At 42.4% G+C, this 27,845-nt stretch overlaps 1 protein-coding gene across 3 annotated transcripts in view; it reads right to left on the bottom strand.

The window, feature by feature from the left end:
* The window catches only part of LOC118775732 (glucocorticoid receptor-like), a 64,417-nt gene extending 39,779 nt beyond the window's left edge, over window positions 1-24,638 (bottom strand). For 2 of the 3 annotated variants that reach the window (XM_036525786.1, XM_036525788.1), the window contains exons 1-2: window positions 23,390-24,638; window positions 17,753-18,900 (exon numbers count right to left, since the gene is read on the bottom strand). In XM_036525786.1, coding sequence (XP_036381679.1) covers window positions 17,753-18,891 — 1,139 coding nt within the window. In that variant the 5' untranslated portion in view covers window positions 18,892-18,900; window positions 23,390-24,638. Of the gene's footprint in view, window positions 1-17,752; window positions 18,901-22,345; window positions 22,715-23,389 lie in introns of those variants that run through there. The other variant, XM_036525787.1, reaches the window with a different exon arrangement.
* Window positions 24,639-27,845: the final 3,207 nt, after the last annotated feature.

Here is a 27,845-nt window from a genome sequence, read left to right as displayed (position 1 = left end):
TTCAATTATTTACTTGCTCAGCATAAGGCCTCAACCAGGGCAATTTACATGCCTTACATTTTACATACAGCATATTAGCTCCACGCTCACAATTCTGTTTCTTGGTAACAAAACAGAGCCTACCCCCAAGTTCCAACCTGCAGCCCTCTGGCTACAAGAGCAGTTTCAACTTTCAAACGTCTTTAAAAAAAATTTCTTATCTGTCCGCCACCTTCCTCTGCACCACGCTGTCTGTAAAGGTGACTTTCCTGCTAATCCATCTGAACGCGCAACAAATCTTCTGCTGGCTTTTAATGTGAAGTGGAGTTAAAGTGAATTACTGCTGTTTGCACAGTACTGTACTCAGTGGAGGCTGCTCCCCTGGAATCACAGAGATGGCTGCCAGAGAGCCTGTTAAAAGACTCACAGAACGCTGACGGCTGACTTCTCATACGTTTTAACCCTGTCACTTGGGCAAAGCTCTCAGTTTCGAGCGATTTTATGGACTGTTTCGACGTACGGTTCGCCCATATTGCATAAAACACTCACTGTGTTTTAAACCTTTTATGCAGAACATTACACATCATGGAGAAGGTCAAAATTATAAAAAGTAATGAATGCCAGTGAATAAATATTCACAGGCATGTGAATGAGGAGCCTTACTTTAGTATACTGACCCACAGCACACATGAGATAAATTACAGACCTACTGATTACGGACCTACAGTTTCTGTGTATATTTTATTTCTCAGAGTGAAAAATGGGAATTAAATTTGGCCCATACATTTTCTTGGATGAGTATGATCAAACAAACTATTGTGGGGACTTGCTAATTACACATTTTGTTTGCTGAAAATGATAAACACACAGTATTCAGTTATTTTAGTAAATCGCTCTAGTGCCATATTTCATCTAGAATCAAGTCAAAGCTCAAAGCAACTGTTTCATTGGCTGTTTCAATAATCACAAAAAAAAAAAAAAAATCTACACGAACATCCATTTTTTCCAGACGTCAAGCAGCCTTGCCCTTACACTGTGTTTACTGACCTTTCCAACGCAAGGAGTCGACTGTGTTAATAATGTGTCATGGAGGCAAACTTTCATCACCAGAACAGCTGCTGGTGAGACACGCATTCGTTTCATTCGTCTGGCCTGGCAGGTTTTTGAGTCAGTTCCCCGAAAGGCGTTGTTCATGGCCGATGAAGATGCATCATAAAATATTCACCGCTATCAGATTTACGCATGCATGTACAGTATGCCTTGTCATTTATTCATGCCGAAGGAAATGGCATTCAACTCCTAGAGGTTGGACTTAAATTAGGTTGGGAAAGCCAAGCCAATGACATTGTGATTTGCACACATAAAACAAAAACAAAAGCCACGCTTTGTAGACAAATGACAAAACCACATCTGTGCACCAACGATCGCAAATTTCAACTCTCTCTCTCCAGGCTCAGCTCACGTCATTGAACCTGAAACAAACGGCGAAATACGCCTCCCCCGAAACTCCACTTTCAGATGACCTGTTACTCATACAAATTCAACAGATTCAATTTATCGCTGAGGGCAGGGAGTTACGGAAAAGAGCGACGACCGTGTGTTATAATAAATGACCTGGACTACGGCTTCCCTTTGAGCTGGGGCTGCAGAGCAAAGTTCAGTCCCGGGTTCCGATTCCAGCTCTTAATAAATCCCAATCCCCTGATGAACATGCGGGCCTTAGTGAAACTATCTCTTGAGTAAGTGAATAAAACAACGTTAACATTAACCGCAGTATTACCGACCCCTGCCATATCCCAGGAAAAACACCCGTAATAATCTATCCATGGGTCCACTCCCTACCAGTATGGCTGGCTGTTCGGGCAACACTACTGATGGTACATGTGACTTACAAAGTGAAAGGTTTAAAAAGGCAATGGCATGTATAGAAAACAAGAAACAACATCTAAACATGTCACTCTGTTACGCAACACTACAATTACCGGTGTTAAAACTGAATGCAGCTACAACAAAAAAATTTCACAGAGTCAAAGAGTCAAGGTGTAATGACACCCTATGGTAATTTAGAAGAGGGAAGATTTATGTCTTTCAACTTGGTTACTTTTTTATGCTTTCTCACTGCAGAACAAGTAAGAGCAGACACAGCAGGATCAGTTCAGCAGGATAAGGTGTGCTACCTGTCCCCAGGTGACACCAACCCGAGGGGGGCTATTTGGGTTGGCTGGTGTGGAACAGGAGTATCTCACGGAGGCCCGGACATTGCGCCAAACCACCGACCAATCCTGCTGACGCAAAAACCCAGACACCTTAGACGGCCAGTTTTATAATAAGGCCTAGCAGTGCAGCACTCGAGAATCCGGCAGGACATTATCAGATTTCACCCGCCTCAAGCCAGGGGTCAGAAGTTTGTCCTCCGTGTCCGTTTCCGAGTAAATGCCACCACTCCGTGTTCCTTCACAAAATTTACTGAAGTATGACATTCGGCCCACATCTGTGTCTCCTTTAAGATGGTGCACTCTGCTCACGCGGGTGTCAGTGTGAGATATGATCCGGACCCACAAGCTCAGGGGCCAAGCCGATCCGTCTCGTATTTCCATAGGCCCACACAGAGTTTTCTGCATTTTGATTGGCTGTCCCGCTCTGGTGAGGCAGGATTTTGGAACACCATTGGGTAGAGAAGTGAATTCTGCAGTAAATGAGACTTTCAGACCATGACAGCTTTGCCCTACCACCGCTTGCAAAGCGTAGTTTTGCATCTTCATTTTGTATGTCTGTTCAGCTGTGCCACTGAGACTGAAACCTGCTATTTGTGCTTTCTGTGTACTTCTCTGAAAGTAAAAGCTGGGGACGTCCAGCAGTTCAAAGGCTGGATCTAAGCAAAGGAGGCTGCAGGAGTTCAGCAACTCCAGAACCAATCAGCGCAGAAACCGCAGCCTTACTCCAGTGTGCCGCAAAGCAATATTCAGCCAAACTCCTGTGGGGTGGGAACAAAGTACAGTGCGAGAGAAAAGCAATCGAGCAATCAAGTTAGTTATGTCTGAAAAACTGTTTTGTGAAAGAACATGGCAGTTTTTAATGGGGCTGTATAAATAGCTACCTTTCCTTGCTTTGTGTAGGTGTTGAGGATTTCGACAAATAACTTCTGCTAGCACTGCTTGCCTTTTATTCTCTTATTAACACACGTGATATTTGATGTGCCCTTGGTTAGACAGCAAAGATGCAATTATGAATCATGCCTTTGTTTTCATAAAAAGGAAGCACAGTTTGCCAGTGTACATCATTAAAAGGACATAGGCCTTGCGTGTAGACACAAATAGGCTTTCATTTCTCTTTATACATGAATGAGCGGCTGGATTTTTCACACCGTCACTAAACTGCTCTAGAGAGAGGTTCTCGTTCACAGCAAGAGCAGATCTGTTTGCTTTTTTCTAAGCTTTTTTCTTTTTTTGAGGTTTTGCATTCTCAAGGGTAAATGCAGCTTTTAAGATTGACTTGTTATATCTGGTCATCTGTTTACTAACCACTGAAGCTCAAACAGTTTTAAACTAACCGGTTCAATACTGTGTGTACCCTCACTGTATCATTCCGCTTTATCTCATAAAAATCACTAATAATCATAGTAATCACAAGCATCACTTTTTCTTAATGCGCTCTCTGGGACAATGGCTTTGTTCAGCGAGCTATATTAAACAGCATTAGATCGGTCCACCTCATAGGCACTGTGGCTAGTGATACAGTATGAATCCGGTCTGTCAATGTTTGGGTCAACCAATCTGTGTGAGGCCATTTTTAGCCTCTGACGTGATGTGAATCTGGACGTGAATGCTGTGCGATGAGTAATTCTCTGACTTCAGTAGGTGGAGAAGCAAAGCGGCAGGAGCTCTCACATTTCACTGGACGCTATTTTCAAGCAGCATGCTTTTTTGGTGAAAGAACTGCCTGCAGTTATGAAAGTACTTTTCTGTAACAAATATAACCATTTCCACCTGGCAGATGTTTAATATGCTGAATAATCAATGTTAAATGTTGCTGAATTTACATCTTATGCGAGTAAAAATTTGGATGTGTACACATGGTCTTAGGTTAGGCTACATAACTGGGTTACCCTTCATTTTTCGAAAACAGACAATCCACGTCTTGTGGGGAAAGTTATAAAAAAAATAAAATAAAACAGAAATCAGTGGCACGTGTCTTTACATCTAAAAGTGCAGATGTTCAGATTTGGATTTTATCAAACCACAAACGAAATTCACATAACATATTTTAAAATATACCCCTCGTTTTTTTTTTTTTTTTTTGTTGTTTAGGAAAATCATTTTTGTCTGCGCCGGACACTTCTACAGGACATGTTAAAACCCGATCATTGCAGTAAAACAAACAAAGAAATGCATTTATGCTATTCCATTTCCCCACCCCTGCCACACGATACCTAATAAAGTAAACCATGCGACCTCCCAATACGGCCCCCAGCCCTGCAGACAGCACCGGCCCCCCGCTCTCCCTCCAAGCCTCGCACCCTTTCTCAAGCCCACCGCTTTAATGAATTTTCCTGCAATATTTGGCAGAGGCGAGACAGGAATGTCTTCTGCAAACAGCGCGCTGGCCCTGCATAAACAACACAGATGTATCCGTGTCTGCTGCCTTGCACGCTGAAAAAGACAGGAAAGCAAAGCCACGTGATCCACATGGTGGCTGTTAAAGGGCAGGAACAGGCAGTAACAGCAGGAGCAAGGAGCAGTTTAACCAGGTGCAAAGCAGACAGCCACGATCAGTTAGGAGAAATTTAAGAAAAAAAAAAAAAAAGGGGGGGGGGGGAAGGTGCCTAAACATTCCTGACCTCAGCTTTACCACCTGCATCAGCTGATGGCAAAATGTGCGTAGTTTGAATGCATAGCTGCTGCTGCTGCTGACTCATTGTTGAAACTAGTCGGAGGCGGCGAGGGAAGACCTCCTTCCCTCCAGCGAGTAACGGCCCACAGAGGGCTGCCAAACACCGCAGAGGCCTCCCAAGTTAGGGGAAGGGCTTCACTTCACCGCAGTCACACTGGACAATCTCTGGACATCTTCAAGCCTGCCACTGACAGAATGACACAATTACCAGTAAAAAAAGTATATAAATATATGGAAGGTTTCTACATGAATATTGTAGATATATATATATTATAAAATATTATAAATATATATACAAACACCCACACATACACACACACACACACATATATTACATTGCAGTTTCTAGCAGATGGTCTTATTCAGGGCAACATATACAGTTTACAATTTTTTTTATCCATTTTTACAGCTGGATATTTACTGAAGTAATTGTGAGTTAAAGGTACAACAGCAAAGCCCCACTGAGGAACCAGACCAGCAACTTTTTGGTTGGGAGCCCTTCTCCTTATCAGTATGTTTATTTATTTGTGTATTTTAAATTTTTATATACATATGCAACAATGGGTACATCTGCTAATTTCCACTTGCAAAAAAAAAAAGACGTATTGTGTATCTCTGAACAATCAGCAATTAATCCTTTCCTGTAATTCCTGTCTAAGGAGGCAGCCCATAATAGGACTCCCCACCAGAGCAATGACGTCTGCACATCACTATGCCATCCACCTCTTCGGTCCCACCACAATTACCCCAACAGACCCAGCTTAAGCCCTGACACAACACTCACAACAGTGATATTAATAAAAGCAGTTACAGAGCGCCAAACAATGGGAAATGCAGACTAAAAACGTACAGAAAACGTACAGAAAAAGCTGTCAAAGTCATTTCTGTGTAATATCATATATCAACTCTAGAAAGACAATAGTAAACTACTCTCACTACAAGAAAAAAGAAAAAAGACCAATCATCTCCAGGTTACCTCTCTAGGGTCACATCTTTCTGCACAAACTGAAAATTGAAATTACTGTTAAATTATATTAGCAGCTAGAGGTAAACAAACATTTCCTTTCCATTTTTTTTTATATCAGACAGAGAATATCAAAGCTAATGTTTCCTTCCATTTTTATCTTCAGCTTTAAAGTCAGTTCTCTCAAGCACAGAAATGTTTTGTCAACATAACAAACCAACTAACTACTAATTACTTTTTTTTAAATAAACTTCAGTTCTTAACACTATAGACTAATTTATGGATCTTTAAACATCTGAAACGGGTTAACCAATTACTTTACTTTTCTAAATCATTATTTATGTTCCCCAATAAAGTGAAATTGAGTGAAAGTGTGTATTACTGTTCGCACTACAGGGACAGGATGTTGACATGTGTCTTATATCAGACACTTCATCTGTCATAGCTGGGCCCGCATCCAGCACAGATTGGTGGTGCCGTTGATCTCGCCTCGCAGATCATCCTACCCGTGTATTTAAACAACTTGCGTCAGGCCCTGTACCTCCGGCACACGTACTCAAACTTTCTTTCAGGAGTTCCTGCCACTGAAAAGATGTTAGCGAGCCTGTTGCTGTTTAGAGCACCTCCATTTTCACCATGTGGCACACTGCAGAGGGCTTTCACTCATGTACATGGCTGCGCGATATGGCCGCTTCACTCGGTGCCTGCAGTTGCTTAACTGGTTTGCGAGCGTTGAGGGCCGAACTCTGCTTTCCTGAAGACTCGGTCATGAATCTTACAAGCGTCAGACGGACCAAGTAATTCATTCTGACTGGTTCGCCCCTGTGTGTGACCACGGGAGGAGGCTGATTCGATTTTCATTTTAGGCGACAATACTGAGCGGAGATAACAGCAACACAATGTAAAATAAATGCAGCCGACTGCAACTCGTGCCTTTAGGCAGCATTTCAAAATAACACGAAAAAGAAAACGGCACAGAAATATCAAATCATGCTTTTTATTATTTTGGTCACACTGTTGTTAATAAGATAATGTTCTGATTCAGACTTTATTAAACCAAAATCACCTCTTACTCAAACCATGACAGCTGGACTGTAACTGGATCACTGAAGAGTGTGTATAGTGCCATGGCCTTGCAATAATGTCACATGTCTGCGGAACGCAATCTAGTTGTGCAATCAAATCATGGAAGTGTGTATGTGCAATTACCAAGGTGGGAGTCTACACCAAGCAGTGATTCTTAACCAGTTCCTCAACAATGCATGATATGACAGTCCTGGTCTATAGTAAGGTTGTGCTGATGGACTCTGACCTCAGACAGCAGTGATGTGGGACTCCAATTCTTTTCAATGGTTTCCCCATTTGTTGGCTAATCTCCTACATTATACAATAATTTTCATTTCTTGTCGGGCCTCCGTGGTGCTATCTGAAAAAAACTGTGGGCTTCAGTCCAAAGTAAACTACTGTATAAATCCATTCCATTATTATTATTACGAAAGAAACGATAACCCACAGTGATCAGAGAATGCTGCGTCACAACAATCTCGACTTCGCACGTTCTACAGGCCCTGTATATCCACCTATAAGTGAAACTATCAAAAATAAACCAAAAAATACCAAAAGCTTGTGCATTGGCTTTTAGTTTGACTCCAGTTTTGACTGCAAATTAGAGTTAATAAAATGCAGTGTTAATGACATATAGCGCCTTTGTAATACTTCACAACATTACCACGGTCAAAGTGAAGAATTTCGCTTTCTTGAGCGTGTTCTGAGCTTTGCACTTTATTAGACAATTTTGGAATGGTAGGCTTTGTGTTTCCTATCTGGGGCCTCATATCCTCAATCAGCCGTTTCTGTTCCTCACTGAATTCCTGCAAGCTCCACCAGGAGATGAACTCCAATTGCCCATGTAAATTGGTTGCATTCCATCATTTGCAAATATTTCCCGCTTGCAAAGAGTATGGGTAACGTCGCTATGATCTTTCTGTTCCCTTTTTTCTTTGGTTTGAAAAAAAAAAAAAGAACTGTCAAATCGGAAGTGGTGTTATATTCACAGGCTTCACACATAAAGCTTGTGTATATGTATAGTGTTACATTTTCACAAATTAAGAAGTTTTGGAAATTATTAATAGCTAATAATAATCTATTGAACTAGATCTGTGAAATGAGATTTGTAAATGATTAGGCCACATATAATTTTATGTCCATTTTATCTTTTTATGAATTAGCTATAAATGAAAAAATTAAATAGAAATCGAAACATGAACAAGAATATTGAAGATGAGCAATTTTTGCCAGAACAATATGATGAAGTGAAATTTCTGACATTGCCCAATCCTAGTCTTCAGTGGTACCTGGCCTGCTAATTAATCATGACCTAATTAGTATTTGGAAGAATGTGGGAGGGCCAGTATCCCAAACGCACCACTGTCAGTGGATCACTCTAAAAACATATCTTTAGCTGTTGAGTGAAAGGAGAGTAGTTCAATTCTTGCAAGTTGGTGCAGGACTGACTCGTGGGAAGTTGGACAGAACACTGGAGACAGATTACAGCGTGCAACTGTTGTTTCTTGTTTTGTGGTTCGTTCCTCATGTGAAAAGATCTAAAATAAATCCACGTGCACAGAACCGTCCTTCCCTCTTTTTCCACTGATCTATCCTCAAACGTCATGTATAGACATTTTTAGGCAGCTACTCATGTGTTTTGGTTGTTGGCCTTTTTATCTGTAAGATCAAACCCCCTCATCTCTGACTGGTGTACTGAAATTAACAACCATTTGAAACTCCCACAGTCCAACCTACAATTCTTAAATCTTGCAAAAGAAGGCAACTTACTGCATCACAAAGAGTTATTTCTCATCATGTTTCCTATTAAACACACAGGAAGTGAACATGTAATGTACAACAAGCGCATCTAATACTTTTTAATTACCATCTGCAACAGATAAATATCAGCCATGTGGAGATGAAGCCCAAACAATCACAGTGAGTCATTAGCAGTCACTACTTTTCCAGCTTTGTAGTCCTTTCATCTATGCTGTTCCAAATACATAGGCATTTATATATGGGACAGATCACCCTCTGAAGGGATGACCAGAGAAAACCTGGGTGGACACAACATGAAAAAAAAAAAACATTGATAATGATGCTTCTCCCTGGTTCATATACACATTTATGAGTGAAATGTGTTCTGTTGGGGGCCAGGGAAAAATACATCAAACTGAACACAGGAGGAGAGAAGGAAGTAAGTGCTCAGAAGGCATCTATGTGAAGTGCATAATTAGCCTTTCTATTTGCTGTCAATGACTGAACTTTCAAAAATACTCCTGCAGGGGCCTTTGTGGACCTCACTCGTTTGATAAACTTCCCATCAAACCAGTGAAGTCTGAGCGGCGTTTAGCTCTCGTCCGTGTGAAGAGTTCAGTTAATCATTCTGTATCAAACAGGTTTTGTAACCGTGGTGATAAAAATAGAATGTTTTTGTGGGTGGTGGGGGGGGGGAGCGTGGTGTGGCATGGTCTGACAAATCAAGCCTGCCAACCACACTTGCGTGAAAAGCAAGCGACTGAAACGCCAAAAAAGAAAGAGGGAAACCTCTGCAGTTCACAGAAATGCAAACTGGGCAATCAGATCGGTGGCTACACTGGAGAAAGAGAGGTGGAAAAGCAAAACAAGGGAGAGGCAAGAAGTGGCCGGTCAAGCCTCTGATTCAACAGCTGTGGCGTGAGAAGAGGACGCTTTGCGGGAGGGACTGGTGCCCTAATGCCAACACCCCAGGGCAGAGCGTGAGCGCCAAACAACCCAAGGGCACTCCCACACAAGCCTGCAAACCGCAAAGGGCCTCCCAATTGAACCCACATGTAAATTGCTGTGTTACATTTCACCATCTGCTCCTGCTCACTGTGGATGAGAACTCTGTATCACTGCATTAACCAGCGAGTGTTTTTTTTTTTTCTCCTGACATTTCAATTCAGGGATTATCTGACACGTTGCAGACTTTCTTTTCTTTTTTTTTTTAACAGTTTGAAACTTTTGCACTTCATTGTGATAATGGTAACACTGTATTAGCCATTGTGCAGCATTCCCAATGTGTGCATACTCTTCTAATAATAATGCTTATTTTTGCATATAATTTGCAACATAAATTGAATTTGCAGCTGAATCTTAGCTGTATTTTACAGAATTAATTGTTGAGGGGAAAACAGACAACATAAAAAGATTTGTGTCAGAGAGCTGGGGAGAAGTGACAGGCTCTACCACTGGGCATCCCTAAAGTATACATTTGGGCACCTCCTCTACTGCCCCTATGCCAACATGGGAGACGGCCCGCCAACCAGACTAATCCACGCTTGAACTTGGGGAAGGCCAAAAATGGATTCATGCAGTTAGCTAGAGAGCACAAAGGCATGTGAAGGGTGCGCAAATCCATTTAATAAGCATAATGTCGTTGTAGCATTATTTGTTGGCATTTTTAGAGATATTTTTTAGAACAACCTGGGGTCAAAAGGACTGAACTGCAGAGCAATATGTAGTTTTCGCTGTGGCCTGCTAGCTCAACTAATATTTAAGTAGTATTGTTCATGTGATACATTGGAAACCAGTCAAGTGAAGAGGAAAGACTAGTCCTGTATCAAAACAAAAATGAGTCCACGAACTAACCAAGACTTTAATTCAAGTGAAAGAATGAAAAAGATTGATTAGATATAATGAACAAGCCATGCCCATGTCTGCCGTCTAGCGCATCCAAATTGAAATTATTTAAATTTGCTAGAAATTATACAATGATAATCTATGTTACAGCACAGTAACAACAAGCATAAACAGCAGAAAAATACCTTGAACAGGTATTTTAATTGTTAAAATCACAGGAACACATATTTATAGTTTCATAATAATTCCTCCATGCCAGCAATTACAGAGAGTGGCTGACTCCTCATGCAAAAATTACAGGGCTCATTCAAGTCTACCAACACAAAACAAAAAAAAAACAAAAACCGAAGATTCAAGAACAGTTTCAAAGAAAGCAGACAAAAGCAATTTAACTCTGTACACGGCAAAAGCAGCAGCCTATGACGCCAGGGTAACAGGAAAATAATCCAATTATGAACTGCTATTAAACTGTACTAGTGAGACCGATCGAGGTCTATTACATAGATGGCTGAAAAAAGAAGAAAGTCATGAGATGCACCGGCACACGTTACTGCAAATGGCAAAGGGGCATGCAGCATGGTACAACGCTAAAGAACAGAACTTGTAACCCAAAGGCTGCCTTAAAGTTGAGTAAGGCGCCGAACCCATAAATGTGTAACATGTAAAAATCGTAAGCTATGTAAGCTGCTCTGCAAAGAACACCTGCGAAGCAACTGTAATGTAATGGCATGCATCCTAGGACTGGGCTAGCTATTTAATCCACATTTACATCTAACAGACGAGCAGATGTATAGAAACAGCCACCCAAAATCAAAAGTGTTGCCTGATGTGATAATCAGCAAAACGTATGGGCTTATGATCTCTCTTATCGGGTGAAAATTTTCACTGGCATATTCTAAAAAGTGCATAGCGCGCTCAAATATCATTTAGCAAAAGCATGCTAATTTGCCTTCAGTGCTATATTGGCTCTCACAGCCTAGTGTGAAACATATTGTCCCACAGATTTGACCTCTTGAGCCTTAACCAAATGGGGAATAGCGCATCTTCCACCTGTCGCTGCAACATGCGCTAGTGAAATCTCGCATGCTTTAAAAATGCCTCAGCTGCACACCTGCCTAAACCAGCGATTACGGCGAAAGGTAGACACTGAGGTAATGGGCATTTGAACTGCGGCCAGCCAAGGAAGACCCAACTTGATCAAAACTGAACTGAAAATTTGAACATGTCCCCCCCCCCCCCCACCAACACCCATACCACGTGTGATCTTGCTTTCAGTTGTAACACACACGCAGACTGTCCAACAATTCAGATGGTGAAATGGTGAAGGGTACCCCTTTGTTACTTTCATTACACAGACCTAGCAAACATGCACCACATGACTGATGCGCTAAGCTGACACCAAAGGTTAATTGTAGGTTATCACGATGATGCGATGGGCTTTCATGCTGAGGTCTGAATCTACACCATGCTCAGTGCAGCCGACTAATGGCCCAGCATTAGATGAGGTCACTCGGTACAACTGTTCACCATTGCCACAGATGCTTCTTGTGATGAAATTCCTTTCTGTCCTACAATGCATGTGGCAGCATGACTCAGTTTTACTTTTTTTTTTTTTTTTAATTCTGAATATTATACTGCAGTTGAAATGTGATTTCTGCTCTCATCAACACCACAGGTCACAATGGTGAGAATTTTTTGCAGCCTGACATGTACTGTATCGATACCAATTAACAGGTGGTCCCGAGTAGCTCAGTGGTTAAGGCGTTCGCTATGAGCACATACTTAGCTCTACAGTCTGTGTTCAACCCCAGCCATGTCACAAACCAGCAATGACTGGGAGCTAACTGGCCCTGTTCCAGCACGTGTAGGGGTGGGTATGTTGGGGTTGCTAATCTCACCAGTCTCAGGCACGCTGTGACTCTTCAAAGCACCTGGAGGTTGTGTAAATGATGTTGGAGAGGCTCTGCCCCTCCTAAAACTGGCCTCTAGATCGCTGTAGTACGCTGGGCAGCTTGCAGTGTGAAAAACGGTTGCGGTTAGCGTGTGTGTATCGCAGGATTGCACTCGCCATGCTCCAGTGCTTCTGCATGGGAACAGTAGCTGCTACAGCGAGACAAGCATAGCATACTCAATGGGCAATTCCAAAATCGGGAAGCTAAGGGAGAAAAAAAGACATTAAACAAACAAGCCCATCTTTGTAACTGTAAAGCTGTTTTGTTTACGCTAGTAAGAAATGAAAAAAAAAAAGAGGGAAAAACTACTTGCACTAAAAACAGCAGGGAGAAGAAAACTGCAGCGTCTGTGTTGTGTTTGTGGCATAAAACCGAATTTAAAAACCAGCCAATGAAACACGATTACAAGGTGTGAGTGCCCGTTTCACACGATTTGGCACGGCCGTTAACGGCAGAAACGAAGCCGACAGCCCTTCCTGTTCTCTCACCTGTAGGCTCTACGGCACAGCTCTGATGGGGACGGTTTTTCACGTGGGGCCCGTGTCTCACCGTCCCGACAGGGAACGGCACACACCCTCTCTCTCGCCGCTCTCTTTAGCGGAGCTGGCGCCCGTATTGTCCTCGTGGAACCTGAGGATGTTACTTAGCTAATCCCGCAGAAACGAACGCATGGATTTCAAGCTACCTTAGAGGGTTCCCCCCCCCCTTAAAGGACACAAGCAAACGAGCAAACGCGAAAAAGCAGACGGACGTTATCCGTTTTTAAGAGCAAGAAGCATACACACTGCTCGCCTCTCTTAAAATAAATAAATAAATAAATAAATAAATAAAAATATGCAGAAGCTGGCCAGGAGCCAATACAATTCTAATCTGCCTACCAGGATCCCGAAGGAGAAGCTGGACAGACGACCACTGTGAGTCTCACTCTACTGCGGCATGAGGAATGAGCTCACCACTGTGCGTTTTAGTACGACCCAATTCCTGGCCATCTGCAAGGACAGATGCCCTTATTGGCAGCGGCCATCGCAGCCAAGAGGAAAGAACACACACACACACACACATACACAAAACTCCCCTGCTCTTGCTGTGATCACCTGAGGTTTGCGTTTTCAGTGCCAAAACCGTTAGGTTAGATTGCCAAACAGGCGGATCTCATCATTGGGCGGGAGGAACACACACGCCGAGCCACACTCACATACACGCGCACAGACAGTCAAGGGAAGAGTCAGCTGGTGATCCCACTAGTAATCCTGGCAAACGATTAAAGGAAATCACCCCCATAACCTGAAGGAGTGACCTGCCCTCACTGCCCCGGGAGTAAACCCACAACCCTGACCGAATGGAACCGTAGCTGGGGGCCAGAGCATTCCTTCTAGAACCCTGCAGATCAACCGTATCGCCGTGGCGAAGTGAAGAAACAGCAGGTGGTGGCATCTGGGAAAGGGGGGGAAAGATGGGCAGACAGGCAGATGGACAGATGGACAGACGCGGGGCTGGAGATGACATTTCTCCTACAGCGGAGACTCATATTCGAGTGCTCGGTGGGACTCGAGCCACGGCAGGAAATTCCACTCCGCGGACTCTCAGATTAGGAAACAAGTTAAAACACAACCAAGAATTTGAGAGGAGAAAGGGGGGGGGGGGGGGGGGGGGGGGGTTGGGAGAGACAGGGAGAGAGAGAACTTCTCCAAAATTGAAAAAACAGTAGTCAGCGCTCTAACCCTTTCAGAGCTTAATGGTATGAGTTCGGTTCATTCACGTACTAACAGACAAATGTACACAAGCCAACAGAAGTCAGGCTCAGAGCCCAAGAGAAAACTTCCGGCCTGCATTTGCCACCTGCGAAAACAGACAATCTTGCTTACTGCAAGTTTTGCCCTGGGTTTAGGGGATTCTCGGGAGGCTAAAGAACAGAGCACAAAGATAAATAGAACCTAACAGCACACCCATTACAAATATTTAATTGTGCATGAAAGTGATTAGTTATCTAGCTGGCTGGGGATAATCTGGGGATTATGCTCACTGGCAGTGTAATCTGCATTATTATCCTTTAATGGCAAACCACCCGGTCGATGAAAGTGCCCATCAAATTTTAGGAGCCTGAGTGATTTCCGCACCATTATTCTCAGGCAAAACTGTTTGGAACAGTTGTACGCAGCACCAGCACCACAGAGATGAATATCCGAACTCAGTGTTGTCTTTTTAGCATCACTGTTAACTAACACACACATATATATTATAACACGCGTATATATATATATATATATACATAGTGGGTGGCAGTGTAGCATCGGGGTAAGGAGCAGGACCCATAACTGAAAGGTTGCTGGTTCGATTCCCCACTGCGGCATTGCTGTTGTACCCTTGGGCGAGGTACTTAAGCCAGAATCACCTCAGTAAATATCCAGCTGTATAAATGGGTAACATGTAAAAAAACTGTAACCTATGTAAATTGCTCTGGATAAGATTTCCTACCAAATGCCAATAATGTAATGTAATATAACGTGGCTTGCCATTATATTTAAAAATGCATTACTGTGAATCCTCTTGTCTTACTATCTTGTAATATCTCTGAGACAGCATTTAGTTAGACAGCTGATGTGTTAGTATCACAACTGTGCTTTCACAATAAATAGGTCTGGTTTAAGTACAACCTTGTACAGAAGCAAAAAATTATTTTGCAAAGAACAATCCACTTACTGTAAAAATAAGTACATCACTGATATTCTTCAAAAAGATCTAATTATAAAGGTCACAGCACTTAAATAAGGTGCTTCTTAATTATTAAGTAAAGTTTAAATGATTAAATTATTAAATTAAATGTTTCTTAATTAAGTGTTTCTTAATTATTTCACACTCATTCAGCTCCTTATGCCACTCTTGTACACCTTTGTTTACAGGGATCTGAAAAGTTCTTGGGTAGCTAGTTTAGAGTTGACAACATTTTACAGGGAGATAATGATCAGAGACATTTAATTAAAACAAACAAAACCAATTACACCTGAAACCACAGCGCTGTGGGTTGTGTGCACTATTTTGACTTCTTCCTTGAAAAAGGTTAACATTAATGGGCTACTTGCATGATATGATTAAAGTGTGTTTGAAATAATTTTGCAACATGTAAGATGATTAAAGTGTGTTTGAAATAATTTTGCAACATGTAAGAGATGCAGAAGCAGACCGCTGAAATAATGTCATATTTAATGACAGGCAGAGAAATTACAAAGCAGAATGCCACCCGTGGTCTGATACTCAAGGAAGAAAATCATCCTTTTATTAATAAAATCTTTGCTTATAATTCTCAAATGATTTCTTCCCAAGGGTACCATTTCCCGCTTTGCAGTGTCATTAAAAAAAAATATTAAAAACAGCTAAGTTTAGGAAACACAGGGAAGGTCCATCTGTTACATTCACTTTGTATCTCATTCATTCTCCTTCCTTAATGATTACTTTCTCAAGAGGTCATAAAATGGGAGGGTCTCCACGAAAGAAACCAAAATGTGTTTGATTTGGCTCTCCTGCCATACGAAAAATGAACAAAAAAAGGCAAAATGTTTTAAGAAAGGCTTTGACGTTTGCTGGAAAAAAAAAGCGAACATGTGCCTGCATTCCTCATACGCTCTGAGACATGCAGTCAGCAAACATTTTACTGACTAGCGTGATAGTCTTTGTTGGCACAGGACAGATGACCTAGTTTTTGAGGTACTATAGCCATACAGCCCATACTGTACCCGTAAATGCAGCCTCTGCTTATGTAGATAAACCACAGCTAGCAATTAGGTTGCATTGTCGGGAAGGTAACAGATAGTTAACTTCCAGTCTCTGAATTAGCACACACAACCGCCAAGGGAGACAGAAGAGAGGGAGCGGGAGGGAAAAAAAAAAAAAAATCTTATGAAATAAAATAAATAACATGTCACCTCTTTCCTATACATACTGTATGGGCCTCCTGAACTCAGCATTCTGGAATGCGCCGCTTCAGAATTACGCAGTGAATCATTTTCATGAACCTTCCAACTCACGCCGCTTTATTAAAACAATACCCCCCAGTGGTGTTATCTTCAAGAGCAAGGTCCTAATTCACAGTCGTGTGGGGAGGGCCGAAAGCAGCCCCCGTTCTGTCCCCGAGCCTGTGGGACGCGCGTGCGAGCGTGTTTTCGCCTCGGTGCAAGGGGAGGTCCGCGGGTCCGCATGTTTGCACTGAAACCCCGGACGGGCGGGGGGGGGGTCGGCACACCGAACCAGATCTGCAGCGCCCTCTGTACACGTGGCCTCCCAGCTATGGGGCGGCCCCGGCTTACACTAATTCATATTGACAAACGAGGGCTGCAGTGGGCGCGGGCAATCTGCTGGGGATATCTCGATGCGGCGGACAAACTCGGGGAGTCAATTATGACCGATTTCCGTCACGCGTGCTCAGATGCTACATCGCGCAGCATCTAACCGAAGATCTGTGAGCAAACTGGAGCTCAAGCTTAAGAATCTCGGGCCAATTTTTGTCCTTACTGTCCTTGCCTTTGATAAGAATTTTTCTTTTCCCCCCTGAGAGATGGCACCACATGTGTTGTATTTGCTGAAAAGCAAACAACACAAAGCTGTGTATGCCTGTTCCATGTCAGCAGAAGTCTATAATCATTTCACCATGGCGTTTAAATACAATGTTTACATTAAAAAATGAAATCAAGGCTCTAGGTATTTCTACAGAATTATGCAACAAATGCCCAATGGTAAACAAAATGGTAAACAACTCCTGAAGTGTTCTTCAGCATATAAAAAAAAAAACACACAAAAAACTGCCACCACGAACGGGTATTCATTGTAATGTTAAAAATAATGATTTGCTTATATGAATTCAAGTGAACAAAAGTCAGCAACCACACTTCCTGATGGCATTTACCAATAAAACACCCACATTCCTTTCTAGTTCATTCCAAATCAAGTACGGCCCAAAGACACAGAGATTTTAGACATGAAAAGTTGTCCTCTGTAGAAAAAACCGGAAACATTCTTGCCATTTCTAAATGGTACACTTCCAAACCAACTGAAAATTGACCCTCAAAGATGGAAACTTGAGAGCTTCAAGGACGTTATTCACTCCATATCTGTCCTAAAATGCACACTTCACCTGGCTCTTAAAAGGACTGACCTGGATTTCTTCCAGTCGCACACAAACAACACTAACAGATATGGGGGAGAAGAGTTACTGCCTCAATCAAACAGAGCAGGGTCAACTTCCAACCAGCAGCTAAGTGGCCATCAGTCCCAAACGTAATAAAAACGTGATTCAGCCAGTTTACATCCTGACCACATGTCTTACCTGATGTAGCTGGCGGGGTAGTTCTGGGAGATGGAGACGAGCTCATTCCCTCTCGGCATTTCCGTGGCGTCCCCATACCCCTTTCCCCTGGCCCAGCCGTCCCCTGGGGGGGCGAGCGGAGGGTACAAGCCGAACACGGGCTTCTGGTCCTGCTGCTGCAAGCCCACGGCGGATGAGGTGTTCACTCCGTAGTGGTAGCCCTGGCCACCCGAGGAGCTGATGCCACAGACCGAGATGGGGGAGTGGAGGGGGCTCTGCAGCTCGGCCCTGCTCATCTGGCAGTAGCTCCTGCTCTCCTTCTCCTGCTTGATCACCCCCGGGGTGCACAGCTGGATGTAAGGGTCCTTCTCCGTCTTGATGACGGGCATTGGGCCGGCCGGGCCCAGAGGCTGCTGGTCAGTGCCGTTCACGCCGGTGCAGCTTGTGCCGCCGCCGCCGTTGCCGATGCCAATGCTGGGCTTGGCATCCTTGAGAGCGCCGACGTCACCAATGAAGGCATCGTCCACAGCCAGGGAGGAGAGGAACGCGGCCTCATCCCCGACGTAGAACTCATTCAGGTCTGTCAGGGCGCCCGGCAGCTCCAGGTCCTGCAGGATGTCCATGGTGTTGTCGCCGAACAGCCTCTGGTTCATGTCGGTGTCCTTGCTGGCCTGCGCGAACGAGTCCTCCACCTCCGCCCGGTCTTTATCAATGGGGGAGAAGTCCTCTGTCTTCAGGCGGAAAGGGGCGGGACCCGGCCCGCCCACGTGGGGGTCCACGGAGGTGGACGAACGGTTGAGGTCCGCGATGCTGGCTTCCAGGAGGGAGAGGTTCTCCCCCAGCATGTACGGGCCGAGTGGCTGTTGCTGCTGCTGCGGTTTCGCCGTCCTCAGGCTGCTCCCCATCATCTTGGCGTCGGGCTCCTCCACGTAGAGTCCCATGGAGGCCGACACGGCGCTGGTGAGCTCGCCCTGGGGGGGCATTTTGCCCAGCCCGTTGGAGATGTCTCCGGAAAGGGGCGGGGGCATGATCGAAGTGGAAGCGGCGGACATGGCGCCACTCGCCTCACCTTGGAAACCTCTCTCCTCTCTCCCGCTGGGGTTCCCAAAAGATAAACTCTCTTCCCGGCTGCTGCTGTATTTCAGTCCTCCTTGATCCATTTCTTGATCCTGTTGAACAAAGAGGGGTGGGGGAGGAGGGAATTTTAACAAATAATAGGAAACAGACAGACACACACACACACACACACACACACACACACACACAAAGGGAGCACTCACAATCCACCCTTGAATTATTGCGACCTTTGAGTGTCAGACAACACATGATGAACTGGATTAATAAACAGAAGCTACCTAGTATCGTAAAGCACAAAGTGCAATTCAAAACCGGTAGACAGTACCTCTGCAACAAACATTACTGAAATAAAACTGTCTGAAATACTGCACTTCCAAACTCATTTTAAGTATTATAAATAGGATTTCAATAACATTTACAGATTATTTCACAAGACCTTACAGGGGTAACATCTCAGAGTTCACAAAAATACTAACAACATGCAGCGCAAATTAGCTGTTACAATGCAAAACAAGCATTAATGTAAATTAGACATTGTGCTATAAGTCCCCCCAGCAAGATCTATAAGATGCTCGTAAAACAGTTATCCATTTCAGAGCCAGGTAACCTTGTTTTGAAAGACTTCGAATTCATCAAATGTACAGTGTAATATGTACATACTTGGCACTCAAAGAGAAGACAGCAGGAAGTCTTTCACTATCTTACACAGCAAAATACGGTGATGAAGTTTCTGGCACACAACCATTTCAAGAAAACTGACATATTATTCTCAGAAGTTGGAGGCGGCTATCCAGAGGAAAGTGCCAAAAATAAACACTTCAACCTGTAATGAAACAAACAGTGGATGATCCACAGGCTACAAATTCATAGCTCTGGTTTGCGTTCCGGTCGACCATCTGCCATCTTGCTGAAGAAATCTGATGCCTCCTGATTAGGCACTGGAAGGCTGAGCAAAACTGTGTCAACGTGTGCAACCACCAAAGTTCAAACAAAGTGAACTTTCGCAGGGCCAATGCACCACATCGCGCTTTTGATGTCTGTGCCCACAGCTCTTGCACGTCTACATTTCCCGTGCCACCCAAAAGGTAATGGCGTGCACTGCACTCTTGTGCGACTGCTCACTCTGCATACAAGCCGAATTTTGTCACGAGTGGCAGAAACTGCACGCCGTGTACCCTGTCATGCGAGGACAGTGGCAATGGGGGCTGGACAGTGAACGGGCTCTAACGGCATCTAAAGCAAGAAATAGCAACAGTGAACAAGACAGTTCAAAGTTCATAACAACTATGTGCTTACATCAATAAAAAAAAATGAATTCATAATATAAATTAATATGCAGTAGTATAGAATGTGTGCTCCCGAGTGGCTCAGACATTAAAGGTGCTTGTTCTTTGCACAGGCCGAAGCCTCGGACAAGGGACCTGAAACTGGCTGTATTATCTGCTGATAAGGACTGAGAGCCCACAGCAGTAGAGCATGCTGGCTTTGTTCCGCTGGGGATAGGGGTCAGCAGGTCGGCCAGGGATCGCTCGTCTCACTACTGACACTCGGGCACCAAGGCAGTACTCTGATAACGCCAGGGTTGGATGCACCTATCCTCCAATCGGTGCCTGGCTCTTGGAACACCAGGTAATGTGTACTGTGAAAAGACATTCCACTGGCTTATGGGTGTACTGGACATTACCGTCAGAAGCTGTCACTGTAGGACAATCTTCATGTTCAACTGCCTTTTGTGAGTAGTTGGGTAGAAAAAAGGTGAATTAAAAAATGTACTTAATTCACTTTTTGTTTCCTAGCATATTTACTCAGTCATGTATTTACTGATTCATTCTTGTATTTGTATATCTATTAATGATTCACTCTAATACTTATTTCTACATTCATCTATAATCATTCAGTTTTACTTTGTTTTTTTCATTTTGAAAGGTTTAGCCCTCAACCAACACACTGTTACTGTTAATAACACTGACGCTAGAGCAGTTGCATTTTAGTGATACGGGTTCATTTAGTATTATTCAGTTGCGGTACCTTTAAACTAACGTGAACCAAGTAATGATGTCCATGAGCATGCATGGAAATCTGTTTGTTTAGCTACTTTACTCAGTGTAAAGTTGAATACCCCACTCACGGCAATTCCTGCTCGTTATTAAGCTTCCACTGTACACAGTAATCTCTGCACAGTAACAATCAATTACTCGACATGAACTATCACTTTCAGTGTTCACCTAAATTACAATTACTGTAGCACAGTGGTTAAGGAGCAGGACTCGTAACCGAAAGGTTTCTGGTTAAATTCCCTGCTGGAGCACTGCTGCGGCACCCTTGGGCAAGGTACTTAACCCACAATTGCATCAGTAAAAATATCCAGTTGTATAAACAGACAACATTTAAAAAAATAATAATAATAAAAACTAACTGATGTAAGTCGCTCTGGATAAGAGTGTCTGCTAAATGCCAATAAGGTAATGTCATTACTTCTAATTACAATTTATGACACTTCAGAGCAGCAATATTATTATTATTTATGAGATGGAAAATACATCATTTCAAAGTATTTGTTAAAGAAATAACTATTTTAAGATCATAACCACAGACAGCATCCGAGAGCTATAATGACATCAGATATTTAATAAATGTACTGTAGTGTTAAGCTGCAAGGATTAATGAAGTAGGTAAAGCCTTGATCATTTTATGCAGTGTTTTGTTCTGACATTTTGCGCACATTATGGCATTAAAATCTTAAAACACCCAATGAACCTAATGCATTCATTTCAGAAATGCACAATATATCCTAAGTGTAGAGACAAGCACGGGGTGTCAGCCATTTGCAGGCCTGTACAGTTGTGCATCGCCACACAGAATTACTAAGTGGAACTGCGGCTACGAGATGCACATAAACGGCCTGTCGTCCAAAATGACCAGATAGAGAACAAAAAAACAAACAAACAAAAAAAAACACGCAAGAAGGGTGACACATTTGGGGGATTGGACCTACCAATACCGTGACACAATAAACATATTTCAATATATTAATTATGTTCATTTTAAATATATATGTGGCCTTTTTTTAAAAACAAAAAAAGGAACTGTTCAGAGGCTGCGACTGCTTTGGTGGATTCCCCCTCCCCTCCTTGTGGGAAAACAGAGGTATTGCTTTTACGGGGGGGGGGGGGGGGGGGGGGGGCACAGACAGTTTCTTCAGCAGAGCTCTATCGCTGAAAATAATTTGAGATACTGTGGTAGCGAGATATAAAACTCGTACTTTTCAAAATCAGTAAAAATTTATCGTTGCAGCCGACAGATAGTTGGTGTTATCGGACACGTCATTTGTTAAACACAAAACTGTACTGACCAAAACACACAGCGACAATGCTGAATTCTATGGGCCAATAAATTACCCCAAAAGTTTTGACAGAAGTCACAAGCCAGACACTTTGGGTTTATTTTGAATCAGCTACTTGGTTATCTGACACTTAATGTTTTAACACACTGATCCATCGCGATATTTTCAGTAAATAACAGTAAATAAACGCTTACCTTTCTTCACGTGGTTTACTATGCAGCATATCGAAATATATGAAGCGCTTCACCTAATCATGCCTTCTTCCCTATCCATCTAATTACCACAAAAAGAAAACGTCATTTATCGTCGTTTCGCCTAGACAACATGAAATATTTGCCTCCTCCGACTACCCAAAGCCCTAAAAGGCTGTATACCTAGTTAGATAACGTTAGGTACGCTAACTTGTTTAGCTACATGCGTCATATTTTGCCGTGTCTCTACATAAAACCTTGAAGCGCACAGATATCTAATCGTTAAGGCGTACCAAATTTAGACTTTATAAAAACCTACACCGCGAATTCTGCTCAAAATACAACTTTATGCTGCAGCGTGGTTTGTATTGCGCTGCGTCTGCCCTTGTCAAGCAACTGGCTTACAACACAGCCACACTGGTGCAACCTGTTGGTTGAGAGCAGCTACTGCATTTAAATTCCATATTTGTCAGAATATAGAACATACCTAACACAATCTATCTTTACGCGTTGAAGTTCAGCTAAATAGTCATAATAACGTCGTAGGATACTACATCGGATGTACTAACATCGTGTTCATTTCGTAAAACACCACGGATGACTGGTTAAACAGCTATCCAGCAAGCTATCGCCGCTTGCTGTACCGACAAGGAAAAAAATCCAGAGGTGGTTGTCAAAGTTGTGACACAAATAAAAAATGCTGTAGGCGATTAGCCAGCTAGCTAACTGGCTAGCTTTGATGTGATCAATCTCGATACATACAGGCAAGCTGACGTTAGCTCAACAGAGTTAATAACATTCTAGTGTAATCTGCTGCCTATCTTTGCATTAAGACGGCGCCAAACTTTTGTTCAAAACAACATGAGGCGAGGTCATAGCTGCCTAGCTCTGGCAACTAATATTTTGCCAATTATATCATCCAACAACCACATTTTGGAGAGGGTTTGCAACCTAACTAGTCAATTTCCAAGTCTGTGCTAATAAGGTACGACAGATGAAAACAAGGTAGTACACTAGCGAATAAAAATAAAACACAAATAAACATACCTGTTTTTGAAAGCAGAAATAATTAGGTCATGTCGAGGATGACAGTTCTGTAGCTATCACCAAACTGGATTCTGAAGTCAGTAGCATCCACTTAGTACGGTTCCCAGCACGTTTTCCAAGTCCACTGTCCGCATGTAGAATTAATGTAGAAAAACTAGGCTGCAGTTAAAGAAAACTAACTAGCTATCTTCTGATCGCTATTTGACAACGACCCAAAGAGTATTCAAATGCAGCTAGCTGCTATCACGCCGGACTTAACCTTCATCGCTTGTAAATACATCGCCAAGTTAACTGCAAAGCATCGTTATGATTTCAAAATTAGTTGCGATAAATTACTATTACTGGCACCTAGATGCAGATCGGCACAGACAGCTGGCTGGCTAGCAACAATTACATCCGCCGGGTATGTTCATATAGCCGACTACTCTAGCTAGCCAGCTAGCGAGCAAAGAGTGTTTACTGCAATGGCTCACACGCCCCACTGAGAAACAGGACTCGCTACCTTTCGTTAGCTGCGTTGATGACAAACTATCTAGCTTGTAAACTGCTGGTAGCTTGCTGGCAATATTGTTTTAAGACTGCCAAACTTACGTGTGGCTCGCACGGATGCCGATTATGACAGCGTACGTGTCGGCAGCACAGATAAAGATAGCAGACAGCTCATGGAATCAAGATATATATTGCAGTCAGCTACAAGGCGGTAAGCGGCGTGAGTTGAAACGCAGCCTAGCCACAGCTAACGTTAGCTGTAATAAAACAAACACGCAACACGGGAAAAAGGGGGGCTGCGCTGCTTCTCCGCGGACGCGCAGCTACCCTTGCCTCGCCAAATCGAAAGCCGCAAAGCGGCGCACCACGCAACTTCCACGAAAGTCAAACTTTGCAGACATCCTAAGATTTTTCTGTCACGCTAAACATTCGGCGGCGTCGTGTCATTTTTACTTCTTTGCAAAAAAGGATAACAAAGTTTCGAGATAGGATAAGATAAGACGTGCGGGATTTCAATGACGTAGCTGGCTAGCTAAGTACAGGCGGTAGGTAGGAGGACGAAGGACACGTTCACATTAGCGACTGGATATAAACGCGACCCGTCTGAAAGCCATTATAAATCCCACGGAGAAGAATATTTCCCCTTGAAACAGTCCATCTTCAGAATGCCAACTGAATATTCCGTTTGACTTCTAGCTCTCACATAGCTGAGCAGACGCCATAAATATGGACACGGACCGAAAATTACAGACGAAAGACTTTGAACTGCTGGCAAATGGACCTTTGCTAATTTGCCAAGCGCTGACATGCGCAGAGTGAGACCGTCAGCTAATGCCAATAATTCATGTTTACGCTAAGTTCAAAGCGCTCAGGCGCAATGATTTTAAGAGAAAAAAATATTAACTTTTGGTTTGATTGTGTTATGTTATGTTTCTAAAGGAAACGACTGGATTTTTTAATTAAATGTGGCAACAGTCATATTTTCACATTTGACGCTCGTTCGGTTTTCCGAAGCAAAAGCAGTTGGCCAGCTGCTTTGGTCTTGCTTCAGAAAAAATACAAACAAACGAAAATCAACACGTGTTAGGCAGTTAGCTTGTCTGCATCACAAAGCAGCTTCCAAGCGGTATAATTTCCCAGTTGTCTTTGGTTAGAAAGAGTTCAGAAGGTAACTATTTTCAAGGGTTGTAGGCTGTTATATAAATAACGATATCAATAGCAAACTGCTTGCACCGTGTATGTTGCGTTAGTATATCCGACACAATTTATACATATTTACAGTTTGGGAGCAGCGACCTGTCATTTGTATGGTCATTCCACCGTTTGAATATGGCTAAAAATGATATTTTTAAGAATGATATCTTTGCATAGCAGTGGTTCTGTGGCTTGATTCAACCGAACCAGAGAATTTCCTCTTAATCACTTATTAATGACTTGCCTTACAGAGGGAAACATTTTCTTCAAAGGTACCTGGCAAAGCTAATGTCTATCAGATGTTTCATCCATAATATTAACCAGATAACCTGTGTAGTACTATTGTGCTATACGGTGAAGATTTAGCAATTGGTAAACAATGAAATACATCATTGGAGTAGGCTAATTATATGAATAATACAATATGTATATAACAATAGAATGACAAGGGGAACATGAACCGTGTTGTTACACAAAGGGTAAATGTACATACTACCCATTCGCTCAATGCATACACTACATATTATATTGTGGTGCACGAACATGGAATTTCTCAGCGTGATTTTGGCCAGTGAAACGTGACAATTGGTGCATTTGTACTGTAAAGTATCCTCTATTCATGACGTGAAGATATACTGCTTAAGTTTGCCGACAGTGAATTCGAGTGAGATTGTCATATTTCGAACGTCATATTTAAATGTGTGACACGCATGGATATCATGGATATGAACTGGCGATACATTAATCTCGTATATTGCGTTAGGAGGCTGCACTTTCTAAGGACTTCTTTTCAAGTCTCATTTAGCTGTTTCTTCTTTCTTTCTTTTTATATTCTTTTCTTCCTTGCTGCTTTTTTCAAACATTTCTTTGGTGACAAATTTTACCCTATCAGTTGATCATAAAATTTATTTTGTTTGTATTGGTTGATTTAATCTGTAGAATAATCAGAACTGTTTTATGTATTGGTATTTAATTCCAAAGGGTGAATGGTTGATTTCATATGATTTTTAAAAAGTTAGTACAGTAGGCCTACTAGCACATTTGGACAGTCATATATACATATGAAGCAATTATATAACTATATGCAGCCCTTCAGGGAAAGTAGTATCACCAAGCCTACACTGGAAGACCTTTTGATATATTATTTGGAATGCAGACCAAATGTGATGTATGTTTTTTCCACTAACCTAATAACATAGAAGAGTGAAAAGTGAAGTTGAGATCTGGCCTGGCATGTTGCCAGTGTCAAACATAGGCGGAGGGTGAGAGTTGCCATATTTGCATAATTTCTCCTTAGTAGTGGGTGATATATAAGTATGTCCGACACATATTTTTATATCATTTCTCATTATTTCTAGATGATGTATAGGTATGTCCAGCACATATTTATTCTGTAGTAGAGGAGGAGGGTGAAGTGGAAGTTAGGGGCCATAGTTGGCCCTCTTTATGTGACAAATCAAAGAGGAAGTTTTTAAGCAGAATGCTGAGGTCTTGCATTTTAGAGTTACTTTTCAGATTTATTAGCATTAACAAACTTTTTGTAAAGAAATGTATTTGCATTGTTTTAAGCAAGTTCTGAGTAACACTGATTGGTATCTCAGATTAAATAATTCAATACAGTAATTCAATAAATATGTTAATTGTTCTCAAGAGAGCACAATTACAGAAAGGTATTTGGTTCATTTTATGATGAATATGTGAGAGAACAGACATAACTGTGGACTGATTCATTAATTCATTCTGTGTTGGTTAGATCATTTATAACTTGTGATTTTTTTCTTTTCAACAACCTCCCTGAACTCCTCAGTATTCTATGGTCATCTGTATATCGCAAAATGCATTCAATTTTTCTGGATAACAATGAAGTTTTTTTATTATTATTATTTTAGTATGTGAAAAGTTAGGCTGAAAACAATTGGCCGACAAGAAAGCTGGTCTTAAATGCTGTCTTGGCAAAATATAAAGAAAAAATAATTTCTCCAAAAGATAAAGTTTGTAATGTATTGCCTTCTCCAGTTACATAAAAATAGGAAACTTACGTTAATAGGCAAACAGACAAAGGACAAAAAAGATGTATGAAAACACACCCACTCTATATTCGTGTGACTATGCACATACTCTTACACATATTTGCTGTTGGCTTTGCAGAAACCCTTACTCACAGCAAATTGAAAAAAAACTACTTATTTAATGTTACCAATTTATACAGCTTCAATGCAGTCCAGACAACCCAAGTTAGATACCTGTCTCAAGGGTGCTGGATCAGTACTCCATCTGAAATTTAATCCAAAAACTCTCAGGTTATAGTGCCAGTTTCCACACCACTGTGCCACTCTTTGCACTGAGAGACCTCACCTTTTTTTTTTTTTTTTTTTTGAAAAAATGGTAGGATTTGAACACGTTGTCAAGGCAACCGATGCTGCTCCAGCAGAATGAAGAGTTCACAAAGACAAAAGCTAATGTGGGTGAGCAGAGCGGCAGCAGGGAGAGCTATGAAGGATGCCAGTTTGTCTGGCATGGGAACGTGTGGGCTCCATAGGGGCTCTTCTGACTCCATCAGCTTGTCCATACAGCCATCCCTATACATGTACATACATCCACCCACTCATGCACACACACACACATGTATATCTGAAGTATGCAGAGACACACACACAGACGCATACTGTGTATTTAAAGTACACCCACACCCACACACAAACACACACACATATATGTACATCTAAAGTCCACACAGACACACACAGATAGACACATGCTATTCATTTGAAGT

The sequence above is a fragment of the Megalops cyprinoides genome, chromosome 3 (genome assembly GCF_013368585.1).
Source record: "Megalops cyprinoides isolate fMegCyp1 chromosome 3, fMegCyp1.pri, whole genome shotgun sequence".
Taxonomy (NCBI): Eukaryota; Metazoa; Chordata; class Actinopteri; order Elopiformes; family Megalopidae; genus Megalops; species Megalops cyprinoides.
This window is presented reverse-complemented; position numbering and strand designations above follow the sequence as displayed.